Source organism: Cheilinus undulatus, linkage group 17 (genome assembly GCF_018320785.1).
Source record: "Cheilinus undulatus linkage group 17, ASM1832078v1, whole genome shotgun sequence".
NCBI lineage: Eukaryota > Metazoa > Chordata > Actinopteri > Labriformes > Labridae > Cheilinus > Cheilinus undulatus.
Genome location: NC_054881.1, coordinates 22744575 through 22762337, shown reverse-complemented (window position 1 = coordinate 22762337; position 17763 = coordinate 22744575). Strand labels below are relative to the sequence as shown.

Sequence of the window (17763 nt, the reverse complement as noted above, 5' to 3'; positions counted from 1 at the left end):
CTCCTCATCCTTCTCAGCAGCAAGCTTCCCAAGAGCTTTGCTCTGCTGATTTCATGTGATGTGCATCTTGTCTGGTGGATCTTGCAGCGTCAGGAGTACTACTCCAGTGTGGATCCTTCCTTCGTAGATGTTAACGTGTTATGTAGTTTAATAGAAAAGGGGTGCAAACCCCGTAACCTGAGACTGCAGAGGCAAGGAACACTAACCCTCTTTCAGATGTATTAGCATCCTCTGTAACCACACACGGTGCAAGGGATTTGCTAAACAAGACAGTGTGGCCTTCCAGGTGTCTAAGCAGAGAAAAGAACAAGTCTTTCAGTCCTTGTCTTCCTGGTCTAACTATACTCATGATGCCTGGAAATTGACTGATGGCCTGTGGTGCCAGCTGGACTCCTTGGTAGCAAATTCTCTTCAGTATATTTTTTGGTATCATTAACAAGACTGTGTGCCTGCCATCTTTTTTCTGGCATGTACAAAACTTTTCCCTGCACTCGTGGGTAACTTTCTCTGCATGTGTATGAAACTTTCTCCACGTGCACACAAAACTTTCCCTACACTTGTAGTAAACTTTCTTTTGCACATACAAAACTTTCCCAGCGCTTATATGGAACATCCTTAGCCTGGCACACCAGATGGATGTGTTTCACTGATCTGTCTGTCACATCTTTACAGGCCAATCAGAGCAACAAAACACGTAACACAATAGCTATCAAGCAATGCCCCTACCGAAGGTGTAAACTCCATAACTGCCATGCGAACCATGGCGACTTTAGACAAGTCAGTACACGACTTTTGTGGTTTTTGAAAAGAAAACAACTCAATGCTGTTCTAACGAAGAAATGTCATCAAGTTCTGATAAAACTGGTGCTTTAGCAGCATCCACGCTAACGTCTTCCGCCATTGCACCGGCCTCTTGTCGCTGATTGCTTTCATCACGACTCCGCCGCGCCCCAAAGTACATCCCCTCGATGCTGATTGGTCCTGTCACTTTCTAACGGGGCCCAAACTGTTCAGACGGGAGCTTTGCAAGGTTAGAACTTTTTCTGGATGGTAAAAAAACTTTCCCTTCGTTTGTATGAAACGTACCCCGGTTGTTTGAAGCTTTCTGTGGGTGTATGAAACTTTCTCTGATGCTTACTTTTCCTATGTTTGTATGGAACTTATAATAATTTTGTTTTTTTTCCGGATGGTTATGAAAGATTTCCTGTGCACATACAAAACTTTCTCTTCACACAGAAAAAGTTTTTTGCACATGCACAGAGAAAAATCACTATGTGGCTTTGTCACAACTTAGCAGAAGCAGCCTGAATGAGAGGAGAATTGTTTGTGCATGAGTGCAGGAAATTGAGCAAGCAACTTGTGATTTAAGTGAGGTAACAAGCAAACATATGGAGCTGAAACAGAGAAAATTAAAGCACAAGCAGGTAGTTTTGATCATTTAATGGCAAGTTTGAAGAAAATTCTGAGCCTACAATCAAAAAAATCATGCTCCTAAAACATTAAAATGACATGAGTTTTGCAACAGTAATGTGCCATCAAGTCTTGGCAAGAGAGGAAGAAAACCAGGTAGATAGAGGGAGAAGAACGGCCCTGAAGGAACATATTAGGAGGAGCAATGTGCTAGCCGAAGTGACAAGACTGTGTGTATTTATTGGACGGATTTTGATGAAATTTTCAGAAAATGTCAGAAATGGCATAAGGAAGAACTTATTAGATTTTGGGAATGATCCGGATCACCCTCTGGATACAGGAATTTTTTAAAGGATTCTTTACTATACGGAGATAGGGCTAATGGCGGAGGTCTGCGCTCTTTGAGTGCATTTCTAGTTTCTTCTTGTATTGCAGAGTGGAGATGATTTCCTCTTCGCTGTTTATTCCTGCGTTGATTTCTTGTTGTGTGTGCATATTTATATCAGTGTCTCTGCTCTGAGCTCATCTTTCTAAGCTCAGTCTTTCCACAATCAACAGTTGTTATGGTGCAATCAAGGTCCCAGCATCAGCTGTCTATTTTTCTTTCTTTCCAACACAAAAAGCTCTCTACTAGATAAGATAGTTGAAGAAAGCCTGCATGATCATGCTCTTTATACAGATAAGTAATTAAAACTCTAAAATTTGTTACTACTCATCCTGAGTTTGATCTTAAATTTAACCAGTACTGGCATCAGTATCCTTCGAAAAAGCTCGGCACATGACTCTCAGATTTATTTTTATGTTCTACACTCCCAAACAGAAATATAAAGCTCTCCAACTGGAAACACTAGCCGTCTGTTTGTGTGCACGAGTGTGTACATGCGCACGAGTGTGTATTTGGCATTACTGCAAATACAAGCCTTCCTGAGTGACCACACTCGCAGGCTAAAGCTCGGTCTCTATAGAGAACATGAGAACAATAAGAGATTACTCGAGATGATTTCTGCTTCTTTGTAATCAGGTCAGGGTCAATTGGATTGTTTTCTTGTGTGTCCATGTGGGTGTGACCGAATAAGTGTGGGTGCTTGTGTGGATGGCAGAATGCTGTGTTGCTTCCCTGCAGTGTTGCCTTCTGTAAGGCAGGTGTGTGTTTTTGTGCATCTCTGTGTGTATTTGGGTAAAAGGCCTTCTGCTGCAGCTAAATACACCATTAGACTATGACATTTTTATACTAATGCATCACTTCAATATCCTTTTTTTTTTATTTTAAGTAAAATGTGAATTTATGCATACCAATATGCATGTGGTATGCATGTGTACCCAAATCCCTCATGAAAATCAGATCTTGATCTCTGTGGGATTATCCAAAATAAAGTTCCGATTAGATTATGCATCTCATCTGAGTATTTAGATCATATATCTGATTAGTTCAGTGCCCTTGACATATCCCTTGACTCAATGATGAACTGGCTTAATTGGAGGTGAAAGGTCATGTTAGTTGAGCCCAGTGTTTAACTCTCTCAAGAACACCAGGGTATTTTTTCAATTTCTCATTCAGTGTTCACTCTGACTTGAGGATAAACAGGATTTGAATATTTTATAGGCCATACATCAAATGTCATGAGGCCTCATGTTCATCCCTTTTTGATTCAATTACTATGAACCACCATAGACCAGTGTCTGTTGTTATGTTGCAGAGCCGTGTAAAAATGTGTCAGTTGTTCTAGTTTTTCCCCATTTGTTCTTCTCCCCACTAATGTTTTTTTCTCCTTGTCATTGTGCAGTTCTCCAAGGAGAAGTACCTGCTGGAGTCTCCACCTGAGAAACTTCGTAAGGAGCTGGAAGAGGAGCTAAAACTGAGCCCTGCTGACATTAGGAGCCATGGCTGGTACCATGGACACATACCCAGAGAGGTAAACACACGCATGGGGGAAACACTGTTGAATGTTTAAGTTCACAGTACATTGAGTTACACTTGACACTGAAAGATGCTCATACTTTCCTTTTGTCATGAACATGCCTCTTCAGGAAAAGGTGACATTCTCTATGGGGTACTAGTAAGATCGCACTTCTAAATTCAAGACAATAACACATTTCCTATTTCTTATATAGAGTTGATTATAACAATGCTGTCTAAGAGAAGGTGTTGTGTTTTAACAAATGACTGTGTTAACTGGAGACATTAAGCTTAATGATAGTTGTAGTTTTAACATTGGTTACACTGAACAATTTCTGATATGCCTAAAATACACTTTGAAGCTATGAATGAAATGAAAAACTAAACAAAAGGATTCTGGCGTGAATCATTTCTGGTGAATAAATTGAGTTTTTAGCTACCACGTGAACTTGAAAATAAAATTGTCTTGAGTGCAGCACATGAGGGGGTTTTTCATAGAGAGTATCAGCTTTATGGGTACAAGAACATGCACTCCTCCTCTCTTATTTTACTGCCATTGAATCTTTGAAGAGAGTTTGGCTGCTGGTCTCTGATGCCCCCATGCAGAGCACTACAGTGAGACATCTCCTTTGTCGAAGAGAAATACATGCTAAAACTTTCAAAATAGAATCAGATTGAACTTTCAGATAAGGTTAGGGTGAGAATTAAGCTACCAAAAGTTAAAGGTCAAAAACCTGACCTGCAAAAACAAATTACAAAATGTTTAATAAAGCCAGGTAAACAGTCCAAACAAACACTCCAGTAGAGCTAACATAGCTAAGGCTAAAGCTAACAAAGCTACAAGAGCAACATAGGTAATGTAGCTACATAGTTACGTACCTAAATCTAAAACAAGGCAATGTTAGCTACGTAAGCTATGTAGGTAATTGAGATTTGACGTGTGCTGCTGACCTCTTGGCCAGATCGCCCTTGTAAATGAGATCCTGATCTCAACGGGATTTATCTGGTTAAATAAAGGTTAAATTAAAAATAAATTAAAATACATAACTACCGTAGCTAAAGCTAGAGCAAACAAAGCTACGTAAGCAAGGTTAGATTGTGCTACATATGCAAGAGCTAGACCCGTTTTGCAATGTTAGCTATGCAAGCTACGTAGGTAATGTAGCTACATAACTACCATAGCTAAAGCTAAAGCTAACAAAGCTATGTAAGCTAGATTAGATTGTGCTACATATGCAAGAGCTAGACCTGTTTTAGAAGTAGTTATGCAAACAATGGCTGGTTTTAGCTTCATTAACTTTAAAGATAACATAACTACACTGGCTCACGTAGTAACGTAAAATACACAGCTAGCGCAGCAATGTTAGCTTTAGCTTAAGTGAGCAGCTACTTCGTAAACAAGTCTATATGTAATTTTATCATGGATTAGATCTCTGATTTTTTCTGTTTCATTTATGAAATGTTTCTTATTCTATAATGCTTTTAATGTGGTTATTTCATGAATGTTACTACCAGACTTTGTTTAAGAATAAAGTGGAATTTAAAAATACTTTAAAAAAAGTTTAACTTGCAAAATCCATACCTTCTGATCCAACAGAAGCAGCATCTAATGGTAGAGGTCTGTTAGTGTAGAGTTATCCTGAGATCTGAGATCTACTGCCAGACCACTCTCAAATGTTCATGGTTCTTTGGGGATAAAAGCAACTCTGCAACATTCTACTTAGCAGCAAGTATCAGGATATTTGTATCTGAAGCACTGCATCCCTAAAATAACACTGATAGAAAATAAATCTGTGTATCAGCAGATATAAAACATTCATACTTAAAAAACGACCAAGAATGTAGTTATCAGCAAACCCAATAGCATATGAATGATTAGCTACATGGGGCTACATGTCACAGTCTGTACGTCTTTTTGGCAGTATTAAAATTTTTATTGTGACTAATACATTTTTAAAAATGATGAATTGCTTCAATGGTTTACATTTGAATTCCCAGCATCGATGATATAAATGAGATAAAGCATAAACATAATCACATTTCTGCATTGGTTCATGAACTTGTCAGCCAGTAGTAAACAGTATTTTTGCTCAAGAGTGTATTGTCGAATGCGTGTGGCTTTGAAAGCGCAGTTTACACACAGAACGACACTGATTAATGAATCTCATCATCCGTCACAGCTCGGCAGGAATTGCTTTAGCGCTCAGAAGGAGGGGAACCTCTGCCAAACAGACAGCTGTGTGTGTCGCTGACGAACGCAATTCAGTTTCACAGCTGGTGACTGAGACTCAGAGAGAAACCTGCACTGATCTCACATTAACACACACACAATACAGACACATGTGGAGGGCACTGATTCAGCCTCTGTCTCTTGATCAACCTCTGTTCTCACACACACATAAACACAGATTCAAATCAGCCATCTGTGAGTCTTTCCTCTTTTAATTTACATAAAATATTCATTTATTCATGGATCTGCCCCTCGTGTAAAGTTAAGGGAACCCCGAGCCCCCAGTTACCAAAACAGTACTTAATGTTACACACTGTGTGTGTGGTGTAGCTACTGTACATTAGCACTTCTAAATCCTCCTGTCCTGCTAGTTTTCTTGCTCTACTTATCTTTTTACTCCTTTAAAAGATGCGATGGACTTTCATTTTATTCATTTGAATTCATTTTTATTTATAAACCCCTTAAGTACATGCTTCCCAACTCAAAACCTTTTACAGTGGGTTGCAAATGTGTTCTTTAAAATAAATAAAAGTTTGTTGTCAGTTATTTTGAAAGATGATATAAAGATCGGCCATACATATCAGCAGTATAACTCATACAGTATCAGCTTTAATTATCAGCAAAATGCATAAGTGTACGAACAGGTATAGGATTCTGGTCTTGGCACAAAACACTGAAAGAGGCCAATTTTGAGCCCTGGACATTTTAAATAAAGCTCAAAACCTAAAACTACTACCAGACTGTCTATTTCCTGCTCCTCTCTCAACTCAGCCGGACTTATCGTGTCTTTAAGAGGAGATAACTGGCGTTCTTTACAGTTAAAGAGGTGTGTTTATTAGAGGTGTCTTCAACAGTTATATTTTTATCTGCCGGACTTCCACCCTTTTTACTGGCCAATGACCGGCAAATGCCGGCTAACGGAAACTCAGGCTTAGCAGCCGTGGGCACCCCATGTAGTCAGAATGGTACGATCTTGGTTACATAACATTCGACTATGAGGTTCACGGTCGAATCAGACTCCTCCGAATCGAATCGTCGAATCACTATTCCAGGTCACCCCTAGTGTTTATATCCAAATCAGTATCATTATCGGTATCATCGGCATATCGGATATTGTCAAAAATCTATCTCTGAATATTGTTGGTTGGTTTGCATGGTCAATAATTAAACTGAAACACCAGGATCACTGTGTCTATGCACAAAAGAAAAAATGTTTTTGAAATGACGCCCTGGCAGATTTTCTGGCCTGGTCAAGCCTTGATTATTGATGTGACTATTGATGTGACTCCCCATACTTCTTGTTTGGAGACAGGAAGTATGGGGAGAGAGAGTGGAGGAAAACATGCACTAATAGTGTGGAGACTGGGAATCCGATCCCACAACCGTGTGTTGAGAACTCTACCCTCTTTTTATGGGTGCCTTCTCTACCCACTGAGCTAAACCAATGCCCTATACAGCGATTTTTGATCTCAGAAAGCCTTTAATAACCTCTTCAAGTGTCATCATGTTTGTAGTGTACATCCCACATATCAGGTAGTTACTCACGTGTGCCCCCTAGAGGTTTCCTTTGGTAATATGCATTATGTATAGGCAAGTATTTTAACAAGAACGCTCATGGCGTCATGCATACGTGAAACACAAGGTCAAATGTCAGATTGTCCCCAGCTGTACTATGATGCTTTGTTCTGTCTTAAGTCTGGACTGCCTTCTTCAGGTCAGTCATGCTGGTGTGAAAACTGTCAATCAAACCCTGGTGCAGACCGAAGGACCAGGCCGAGATCGCTTAAAAAATTAGATCTTGGTCCCCTTTTCTTTAGTCTTTTATCCAACCTAACTCAGGAAGCTTTGTACTTTTGGTGATTAAACCAGCTACAGTAGCCAGAAAAAGATTTGTTAAAACCACAGACGGGCCTGAAGGAGCTTCAGTAGTAATTGCACAAGTGTTTTTTTTTCCACTTACCCTGATGCTGTCCTTTAATGATTCCTTAAAGATTTAAGTAAGATTAAAACATTAAAAGAATGAAAACGCATGACTAATTTTTTTTTTTTTTAGTCAGAAGTTTTGCATTATATCTGTTAAGTTTTAAACTAGTCTTGTAGAAACAATTAACTCCTACCTACAGAAGGATAAGTGGGCAGAAGCACAGATTTAGACATAAGTATGGGAGACAAAAGAGGAGACTGCACTTTGCCATAGCTTCTGACCCATGTGTCTGCTGCCTCCTGCTGGTGTATGTGGATACACTACAGGCCATGTGCTGTGCTGCATTGCATATATCACGCCTTGTTTGTTGTGTTGAGTGAATTTAAAGCCTCACACTGTCTGCCATCCTCAGCTATTTCTTTACAGATACTTTTAGCTATAATCCTACACAGTCTGAAGTATCTGTCTCCTGCTCTGCTTTGTTAGAAGATCAATAATTGGGATCTTTAGTTGTCTCTGAAAACCAGGCACACATCTGCAATGTTTGGTATCAGCAAGATGTATGGCCTGAAGCGCTTACACTGAGCAGGAGGCCGAGATTGCTTTTCTTGGTAGTCAATACATTCAAAACAACTTTCATTATTGTGACAGTGCCCCACTCTATAAAATGCATCCTCAGAAAATCACCCAGGCCATTGTCCCCAGCATTTGATCCATCAGAGCTAATTCAAACAGCACAGAGCAGAGACATTTTGGCAGACAGAGAGATAGTTGTGTTTGTTCAGAAACACTCCTCAGGCATTGTTATGAACAATCGTGAGTGTCTAAATTCAATTATTTAACAGTCAAAGTGTCAGAAACTAAATATTCACACCCTGCTGTGCTTCACTGAGCAGACTTCGCTCCCAGCTCTTGTGTTTTTGTCGCATTTTTTTTATATTCAGACTTTTTTTTTTGCTTTTATTCTAGGTGTCAGAGACTCTGGTTTTACGTAATGGAGATTTCTTGGTGCGTGACTCCCTGACCAGTGCTGGCGACTACGTCCTGACCTGTCGATGGGATAATGAGGTGCTGCACTTCAAGATCAGTAAAGTCCTGGTCAAATCCAATGAGACAAAGGTAGGAAATTAAGATTTCATTGGCCTTCTGTTTTAGCACACATCCCTTTTTAAAGACTGTTTTTAAATGCTGATAAACGGCATCTTTTATGTGGTCAAGTTTGCTTTTGACAACATGAATTTTATGGTCTTGTGGAGCCAGTTTCTATCCTGTAGGCATAAAAAACTGTGGATTTATCTACTGCTGTTTACAGTCTATTTATTTGATTTAATTCAGAAAGATAAAGAAACAGTATTATCAGTATTAGTCACATTTCCTCCATGCCTTCCCTAAATAAAAGGAAAAACTGATAAGACTACAGACTATATAATCTTTTCAGATTAGCCAGCCACAGAAGCTTAAATTAATGGCGTGCTAGACTACAAAGTTTTACCTGACCAAACATCAGGACAATGCTAGGACTACATCCAGAAAGAAGGCTTAAGACAAACATACTCCCTGTACTAATTTATTGGTTAGTCTCTTTGAACATGATGAATGATAAAACAACATGTACCTTTCAAACAAATGAGGTTTTAAAAACAAAAAGATTATTAGCAGATTTGTCTTTGTGTAATCTGATGAGTATTTATTCTAATCACCAAACAAGGAGATTTTTGCATGGACAGCTACGTAAGCCTTGTTGAGAAAGCCTTGTTCAGTCCATTTTCTTAGCGCCTTCAGGGTTAATGACTTAATTTGACAGAGTCACTGATATTTATATTATGTTAACTGATTCTATTTTGTTACTTTCTCTTACTGTTTTGGCTCCCAGTACACCTAGAACTGCACAGCACTGACACTTCTGCCGTCCACTGTAGTGAGGTCTATAGCATTCACCATCTTTCAGCTTTACAGTGACCTGGCATTCCAGAAAGATCATTTCATATATCCATTGCATGGGATATATATTTTACACTCACCCCAGCAGCCAAGAGTATGTGTTTGGGAAGGGTAGAAGCTTTGCAAAACTTTTCAGAGGGTGAATAAACAAACATTCTGTATGTCAGATTCACTAAGGGACAATCACAGTTATAAAAAATAATGGCATAGCTGACATGCTCTTTTAAGTACACTACCCAACAGGTGGGCACAGTTTGATTTATTAACATTTGAATCAAATTCTCAAAAATTACAAATACATTTCCCTTATTTCAATAAAAACAGGAAATTTCCCAAATTCCCTTAAGGGACATTCAGATTTCCCCCCTTTTCTCTCTCTCTCTCACTCTTTAAGTTTTAATTTATTGTTTGTTTGTTTTTTTTGCTTATATCATTTTATTGCCATTCACCCATTTTGTGGCTACTCTATTTAAAACAATCTTATGGATTTAAAAAGGGAACATGATTTACTATAACTTTCTTTTAATACAGAGGCAATTTCCACTGTTTTGTTAAAAAAAAAAAAAGATCCAATGGGTATTGTATATTTTGAATGTGTAACATTGTATTTCTCCCTGAAAAAAACAAATAAAAATATAGAATATTTAGGAAAAAAAAAATTATAAACAAAAAAGAAAGTACCATTCAAAGCAAATTTCCCCTAAAACTTCTAGTAAAACTCTCCAAAATATACAAAATATATTTCCAAAATGTCCATGAAATACTTGCTTTGAGGAGTTTCATAGCAAATTCTTTAAAGATGTGTTTTCTAATTCTCTCAACATTTAAAGCTAATTTCTTACATTTAAACTGACTTTCTAGACAATTATCTAAAAAAATCTCAAAGCAGAAATGACGTCTATCCTGTAGGAGAAGCAAAACATAATGATGTCCTGATACGAACATGCAGGTCTTAGAAGGTCAAAGAAACTAATGTGTGATGCCACTGAGACTGCGTCCTTGGTTGCTGCCTGAAATACTCCCAAATTTATCATCAGTTTACTTAAAATGTGAGCATGATTACAAAAGAAAGCACTATTCTCCATCCAAACAAATGTCTAAGTAGGTATAAAGACCATAAAGACATCAAGAAAATGTCTTCTTTGGTTGCACAATAATGGAGAAGTAGAGTTATTTTTAAATTTCTTGTTGTTTTTTTAATAGGACTTCTTTCTGTAACTAGTAGAGTCTCCCCCTGCTGGCCAATCAGAGTGCAGGTTTCAGACAGACATCGATATTTCATAATGATGCCTCCTATTAACAGCTGACAGGCAAAGTAAAAATGATCATATTTTCTTTTCTCCTCCTCAGGTGCAGTATGTGCTGGAGTCTGACAGTTTTGACTCAGTCCAGGAGCTGGTGCGGTTCTACGTGGGCCAGCGCAAACCGGTCTCTCAGTCCAGCGGCGTCCACATCTACTGTCCTGTCAGCAGGACTCTCCCTCTACGCTACCTGGAGGCCACATTCGCTCTGGCTAACAGCAAGCAAGGCTCCGCCTACTCACCGTCCAGTCAGAGAGGAGCATACATCAAGAGAAGAAGCGTCACCATGACTGACGGGCTGACGACGGAGAAGATGATCCCTCACAGGTGAGCCAGTAAAGAAGAAATAAAACCCTGAATGCTATATTTTTATTCTGTTTTTCTTTATTCTTGCTCTGTTACATTCATGATCAGCGACTCAGACAGTCCCAGTCCGGTTCAGACGCCAGTGGCACCACCAGAACCAGAGCCGGAGCCTGTGCCTGACAGCAGGTTGTCTTTGTGTTGTGTTAGAGCACTAAAGTAGAGTACTCACCTCCCACAGTCCTGCAGCTTCCCTCACTTCACACTCACCTGTAGCACCCTCCCAAACATCCTGGAGTGAAAGTACAAAATGACTCGTTCACTCAGCCACTCTTGCACCAGATCACTCAAGTTTCAAACAGAACAAGACTGTTGGAAACTTGAATCCACAAAGAAGGAGCAGAGGAGAGCGTTGTGTAGAGTGGAAATAAATGTCAGCCTCATAGGGAGTGTGGAGTAGAGTTCAGCAAGCTTATAAGAAGCCCTGCCAATGAGAGGCTGTTTTTTCAGAAAGATTTGTGGGGGAAAAACATATTTGGAAAAAGACTTGTAAAGCATTTCTCTGTTTTATTTGCTCCTGTGAGGATTTTTCTGTTTGTCAATTTTGGTGCACCCTGTAGACAAAGCCGTAGAGGTTAGATTCTCTGCCACAGACTGAGACCAGCCCTTTTTTCTTATTTATACCTCTTATTTTCCTACTTTAGAACATCTTCCCTTAGTCCTGACCCACTGTAGAAGTTATGCTGCCCAGGTCTACTTGTGAAAATTACAGCAGTATATTTGCTAACATTATATCACTTTTTTATTTGAATATATGCCATAATGACAGAGTAAAGCTCATTTAATAGCCAGTTTAAAAAACTCCTCACAGGAGCTTCAACAATAGAAAAGTCACCTCTGCTTAAAAGCTGAATTGCTCTTTATTCTCTGCTCCTTTTTTAAGTCTTATATCCTGTTTCAAGCTGTAAAAAACACAAGAATCAGTTTAAATAAAGGAGTAAAAGACATGTCTTTAAGGTTGCACCAACTAATATTGTTCCCTCCTCTCTCACCTCAAAAAAAGCCCTGTCAGTGCCACTATTCCTGTCATAAACTGATCATTTTGACACTCTGCTACTTTGTTGTGAGATTTCCTACAGGATCACAGCAGAGTTAAAAAAAAAAACCCAAAACAAAACAAGATTTTTAACTTTTTAAAAACACTATTTTTGCAGCCCGTCGACAATCCACCACCACAAAGACGCAATGCGGAACTGTGCGATGAGTATGGATCAGATTCAGGAGTATCGCTGCCCCTTGTCACCTGTCGGGGAAACCCCGCTATCTCCTGCATACACTGCTAGTAAGTAACAACAACAAACAGATTCAAACGCATGAATAAGATCACTCAAAGATGTTAAGGCTTGTCTCTTTTCTTCAGTCACCAGGCAGAGAACCCACTCAGGCGGGCGCATCCTCGCCGTCATTCCGCCCTCTCCTGTGATGCGGCGCTCCAGTGACCCTCAGCTCAGCCCCTCCGCCTGTGACAACCCTCCAGAGCATCCCGCGCACACCTCCCACTCCGCACACTCCTCGCCCGCCCATCATCCCAGCTATCAATCACATTCCTCAGAAACAGCAGGGAGTTACTGTGACCTCAGACTGTGCCCTGCCGGGCCCCCAAAACCCCCGACCAAGAGCTACGTGGAGCGATTGAGAGTGGAGGAAGGGAGGCAGAATGGAGGCAAGGAGGAGGTAGAGGGGATGTTCAACATGCCACAGGTGGAAGCGACATCCTCGTTCAAACCATCCAGGTGAAAGACACATGGAAGTACACTCAGACATAAGAACATAAGATAACACTTTCTACTGCTTACTTTAAACTTGTTTTTTAGGCCCTTAAAAAGGAACGCACAATCCAAAGAGCTAGACATGTAGCACTTAAGTAAAAATTACTTACTGAAGTGGAACACACTGAACAAATTTAAAAAGTTAAACCTATTTTAAAAAACATGTGTGAGCTTATTCATGAAAAAAAAAGAGCAATATGCCTGCCCACAGAAAAGGCAGGGGCCTAGAACAACCCTGTGAATAGACCTTTTCCAGATGCAGAGTATCACTGCACTGTGTTAGATCAGTATTATTGCTACTAGCCTCCTGGCTTGCATTAGTAAATATAACCCTGTGTACATTGATAGTATGGTTGCAAGATGTACAAAGGGTGCAAGAATGCTGACGCATTTCACCACAGAGAGCCTTCTTACAGTATTTAAGTCGAGTTACTTATTAGAGCGGTTAAAGATTAGTTTGTGCAAATATGCATATGAGGTAAGTCATTTAACTGCAGCGATTTCAGTTAATAAATTATTGAGTGCAAATGTGCATATGGGATGAGGCTTTCTTACAGTATTTAAGATGTAGTAAAGCGGCAAGAGACAGTGCAGGATATTTTACATTGAGCAGGGCTACGAATTCTGTTTTCTGATTTTCTTTGGGTTTTTTTTTGGACACTCCATGACAGTTGAATGGTCATCAGAGTAACTCTGTGACTGTTGAATGGTCATCAGAGTGACTCTGTGATTGTTGAATGGTCATCAGAGTAACTCCATGGCTGTTGAATGGTCATTAGAGTGACTGTGATTGCTGAATGTCATCAGAGTAACTCTGTGACTGCTGAGTGGTCATCAGAGTAACTCTGTGACTGTTGAATGTCATCAGAGTTACTCTGTGATTGTTGAATGGTCATCAGAGTAACTCTGTGACTGCTGAGTGGTCATCAGAGTAACTCTGTGACTGTTGAATGTCATCAGAGTAACTCTGTGATTGTTGAATGATCATCAGAGTAAATCTGTGATTGCTGAATGTCATCAGAGTAAATCTGTGACTGCTGAGTGGTCATCAGAGTGACTCTGTGACTGTTGAGTGGTCATCAGAGAATTTTGACACATGCCACTATTTCCTGAACATAAGTGTGCATTGCTGTTTTTATTTCTGTAAATTTAATGCTGCCCGATGGTAGTTTATAAACACTTAGACCCAAGAGTAGAAGAAATATAAGTTAGTTATAACCAGAATCTTTCTGAAAAAAGTAGATGTACCCATTGAGATGTCAACCATTCACAACACGGTTCCCAAAAGCTATTGGAATTTTAATCATTGCTATCTTGGATTTCTTTACAAAAGTGACCATATGCGCATTGTTGTGTTACCACCCAGGCTGAGCCAAACCCTTAAACATAACCTGCTTATCCTCAGTTTCACTTAAATTGGCCGTAAAATAACAAATTAACATCCTACTGTGTTGTAGTGATTAAAAATACAGTCATCAGGATGTTTTTTTTTATCCGCCTAGTTGTATATAATGACACTTCTTTTACAGCCAGGTTTCAGGCATTTCCTTATTGGCTTCACTTCTGAAACCAGGGTTTACTCTGAATGCACCCACGCAATCACTGGTTATGACAGAGAAGTCCAAAGAAAAGGCAGAGCCCACTTGGTGCTTGTTACTTAGTTTTTACCACATTACACAGGGCACTCTCTCTTGATGTGATGTGGGTATGTTTAAAGATCACACCGGCTGCTGACATTTTGTCAAAACAGGCAGATATATAGGGATGAGGCAGCTTCAGACAGACTCTGCAGCACAAGTTTGAGCAAGCTGAGGCTGAAAAATAGACCTGAGCAAACAGCTGATGATCCAGTGGGAAGCAGCCTGAGGGCAGACTTTGTGCTGTGCTTTGAGACGAGCAGATACTGTATTTTATTGGGCTTACTGTGCCATGGGAGGACACAGCAGATGAAGCTTGTAAAAAAGGAAAATGGTCAGGTACGCTGAGTTGGCAGAAGCAATGGAGCGGGAAGCAGCTTCGGACATGTAAACGTTCCCCTGTGAAATTTTGGTGCAGTGGGATTATTGACTGTGTTAACACTACTGAGGAAATTGGCAGTCAGGGGAGGAAAGGCTACTGGTGTCTGAGGCAGACACACAGGTTTTGGGAAGTTTCATTGCTCTTGTGTTATTGTTTGTCATATTTCCTCTAGTTGTTCATCCTCTACTCTGCAAATCTGGGTCACGCCGCAAGAGCCACATTTATCAACTGAGCTTTCAGTCATGAAGTTACACCCCCCTTTTATAGCATCCAAAAACTGATTAACACCACACTATGCAGAAAATTAAACATTTTGGCATACATCAGCACAATAACAACTCACTGTAACGATGTACAGATGAGGACAGAAATATTAGCCTCATCTTAAATATTAAGAATATAAGTTTAAAGTAATGGTAATACTAATGTGTTCAGTTAAGCACCAACTTGACGTTTCCTCCCTGAATAAAGGAGAAGTCTAGAAAACAACACTCACATCTTTGTCGTGCATAACAGTGCCACACATGGATAAAAAAACATCTGAGGGTCTCAGACTGACTTAACTCCTGGTTATGGCTTTGTAATAGCAATGTTAGATTAGTATTTACCAACCTTTTTTACACATTATTTATCATCATTTATTTTTGAAAGTATTTCCTGATCTCTGGAAAGTTTGTGCATCATAAAAACTGCAGTGCACTTCCATCAGATCTCACAGACAGTAGACTAATCTTTACTTTATTAAAGCCATGCTGTCAGCGACCTCATCATTCAGCGCTTAATGCCATAAGGCCAATTTGCATGGAAATGGGTGCTTTTATCCCCAAATAACTGCAGAATGGCTCAGCATCTCTGCGTGACATTGTGTATTTGTGTCAATTAAAGCTGGGCCTTCTGACTTTCTTGCAAAGTGTGCACACTTTTCTGGAGCTTTAACAAAGCATCACACTGTTTGGCTGCATGGAGACGGATACAGACGAAACATGTTTATGCAGCACTGCCAACTACATCCAACAAATAACTGCAAATAAACTGTGATTTCTAACACCAACGCGTGACACATCTGCGTTATCTCGTTTAATATGAGCATTGAGAAATCTTTTAGCATGTGTTTGAGAGTAAGTCCGCCTCTTCATTTGCATTTATTTATTCAGATTTATTTAACCAGGAAAAACCTCATTGAGATCAATGATCTCATTTATAAGAGTGTCCGGGCCAAGACAGGGAGCAGCACATTTAACAGTGTTACAGACAAGAAATATAACCATTACAAACCAAGGTTATAATAGTTTTGGATTTTTGATTAGTTTTTATTTTTATTTTGTGTTTACTTTTTGTTTTAAATTTCACTTTAGTTTTTATTAGTTTTTTCTTCTGGTTTGTTAGTTTAGTCTAGTTTTTGTTTTGCAAAAATGCTTCGTTTTACTTTAGTTTTTATTAGTTTTAGTGGTAGTTTTAGTTTCATTGGCAATATGTGGAACTTGTCTGGGGTGAGATGCAAAAAGCTCTTCACTATTCTCTTCATTTATTCAATTTTTATGTTTGCATACAACTCAAGACCCATAATTACCACTGCACAAGTATTTCTAATCAAAATCAGGAGATTTTACACTCTACAGGCTTGGGTGTCTATGTCAGTCATAATGCTGCCGTCAAAGACTAAAACTAAGGAGATTTTGTCTCCAATTTTGTTTTATTTTAGTTAGTTTTGTCAGCACAGAATTAAGTTTCAGTTAGGTTTTGTTTCTTTTGTAAAGCTTAGTTTTTATTTTGTTTCCGTCAACTAAAATTATTTTCACATTTTAGTTTCAGTTATTTAATTACCTCCGCCAAGGACGTTATGTGATCGACAGGATTTGTTAGTTAGTTTGTTACTTTGTTAGTTTGTTTGATTGTTTGTTAGCAACATAACTCAAAAACCTATGGATGGATTTTGATGAAATTTTCAGGAAATGAAAGCAAATTTACTTAATAAATACTGAGAGCAGTTTTGCTCACTTTAAAGCCACCCTATTAGAACCTACAAATGTGCAATTTTGATGCACAGTTCCTATGTTATAAATTCCCTTCTCCAACCCCACCCTGCCATTAATATTGAACTGACATGGTCAACTAACCTGCCAACATTAGGTTAGAAAGACTATAGTCAGTGTTGCTGGTAGATGCTGTAAGTTGACAGACAGATGAAAAAATAACTGTTTTCTTGAAGTCCTTGATTATGTTTGTGCACTGTCCTTGTACAGTGTTTTTTAAAACATTGCAGATGTCGGTCAGAGGTAGAGTGGCTCATCTTTCAGTAGGGTGGTTTGATCCCCAGTTGTATGTGGAAGTGTCCATGAGCGAGATCGTGAACATCAAATTGCTCCTACTGCATCAGTAGGGTTTGAGTGTATATAAATGGGATAAACTAATTCTGATGACAACTCGACATCATTGTTTGAATGGGCATGAATGGATAAGTGTGACCTGCGGTGTAAAAGTTGCTTAAAGTAGTCAGATGACTAGAAAATAACTATGCAAAGTCCATTAACCGTTTAAAATGGTAAATCTCTTCTGTGTAGGTACGAGTCTCGCCTGATGCCAGCTGAGAATAAACCTCTGGAGATGTCGGTGCTGAAGAGAGTCAAAGAGCTGCTGGCTGAGGTGGATGCAAGAACAGCAGCTAAACACATCACCATGGTGGACTGCACGGTACTCAGAAATACATCAAACATTTACACCAAGAACAATTCATTTGGCTACACAAACAGTATTTAACTCTAGTCTTTTTATCTCTGGTGACAGGTGGCTAGAATATTAGGCGTAACCTCAGAAATGCAAAGGATGATGGGAGTGTCCTCAGGGTTGGAGTTGCTGACACTGCCTCATGGACACCAGCTAAGACTTGACCTACTGGAGAGGTACAAACA

At 39.4% G+C, this 17763-nt stretch overlaps 1 protein-coding gene across 2 annotated transcripts in view; it reads left to right on the top strand.

The window, feature by feature from the left end:
- The window catches only part of sh2d3ca (SH2 domain containing 3Ca), a 92656-nt gene that overhangs the window by 65864 nt on the left and 9029 nt on the right, over window positions 1–17763 (top strand). Inside the window, exons 5-12 of one of the 2 annotated variants that reach the window (XM_041811199.1) lie at window positions 3195–3323; window positions 8431–8580; window positions 10753–11030; window positions 11118–11195; window positions 12221–12348; window positions 12427–12799; window positions 17416–17545; window positions 17639–17754. In XM_041811199.1, the coding sequence (XP_041667133.1) occupies window positions 3195–3323; window positions 8431–8580; window positions 10753–11030; window positions 11118–11195; window positions 12221–12348; window positions 12427–12799; window positions 17416–17545; window positions 17639–17754 (1382 nt within the window). The remainder of the gene's footprint in view (window positions 1–3194; window positions 3324–8430; window positions 8581–10752; window positions 11031–11117; window positions 11196–12220; window positions 12349–12426; window positions 12800–17415; window positions 17546–17638; window positions 17755–17763) is intronic. The other variant, XM_041811200.1, reaches the window with a different exon arrangement.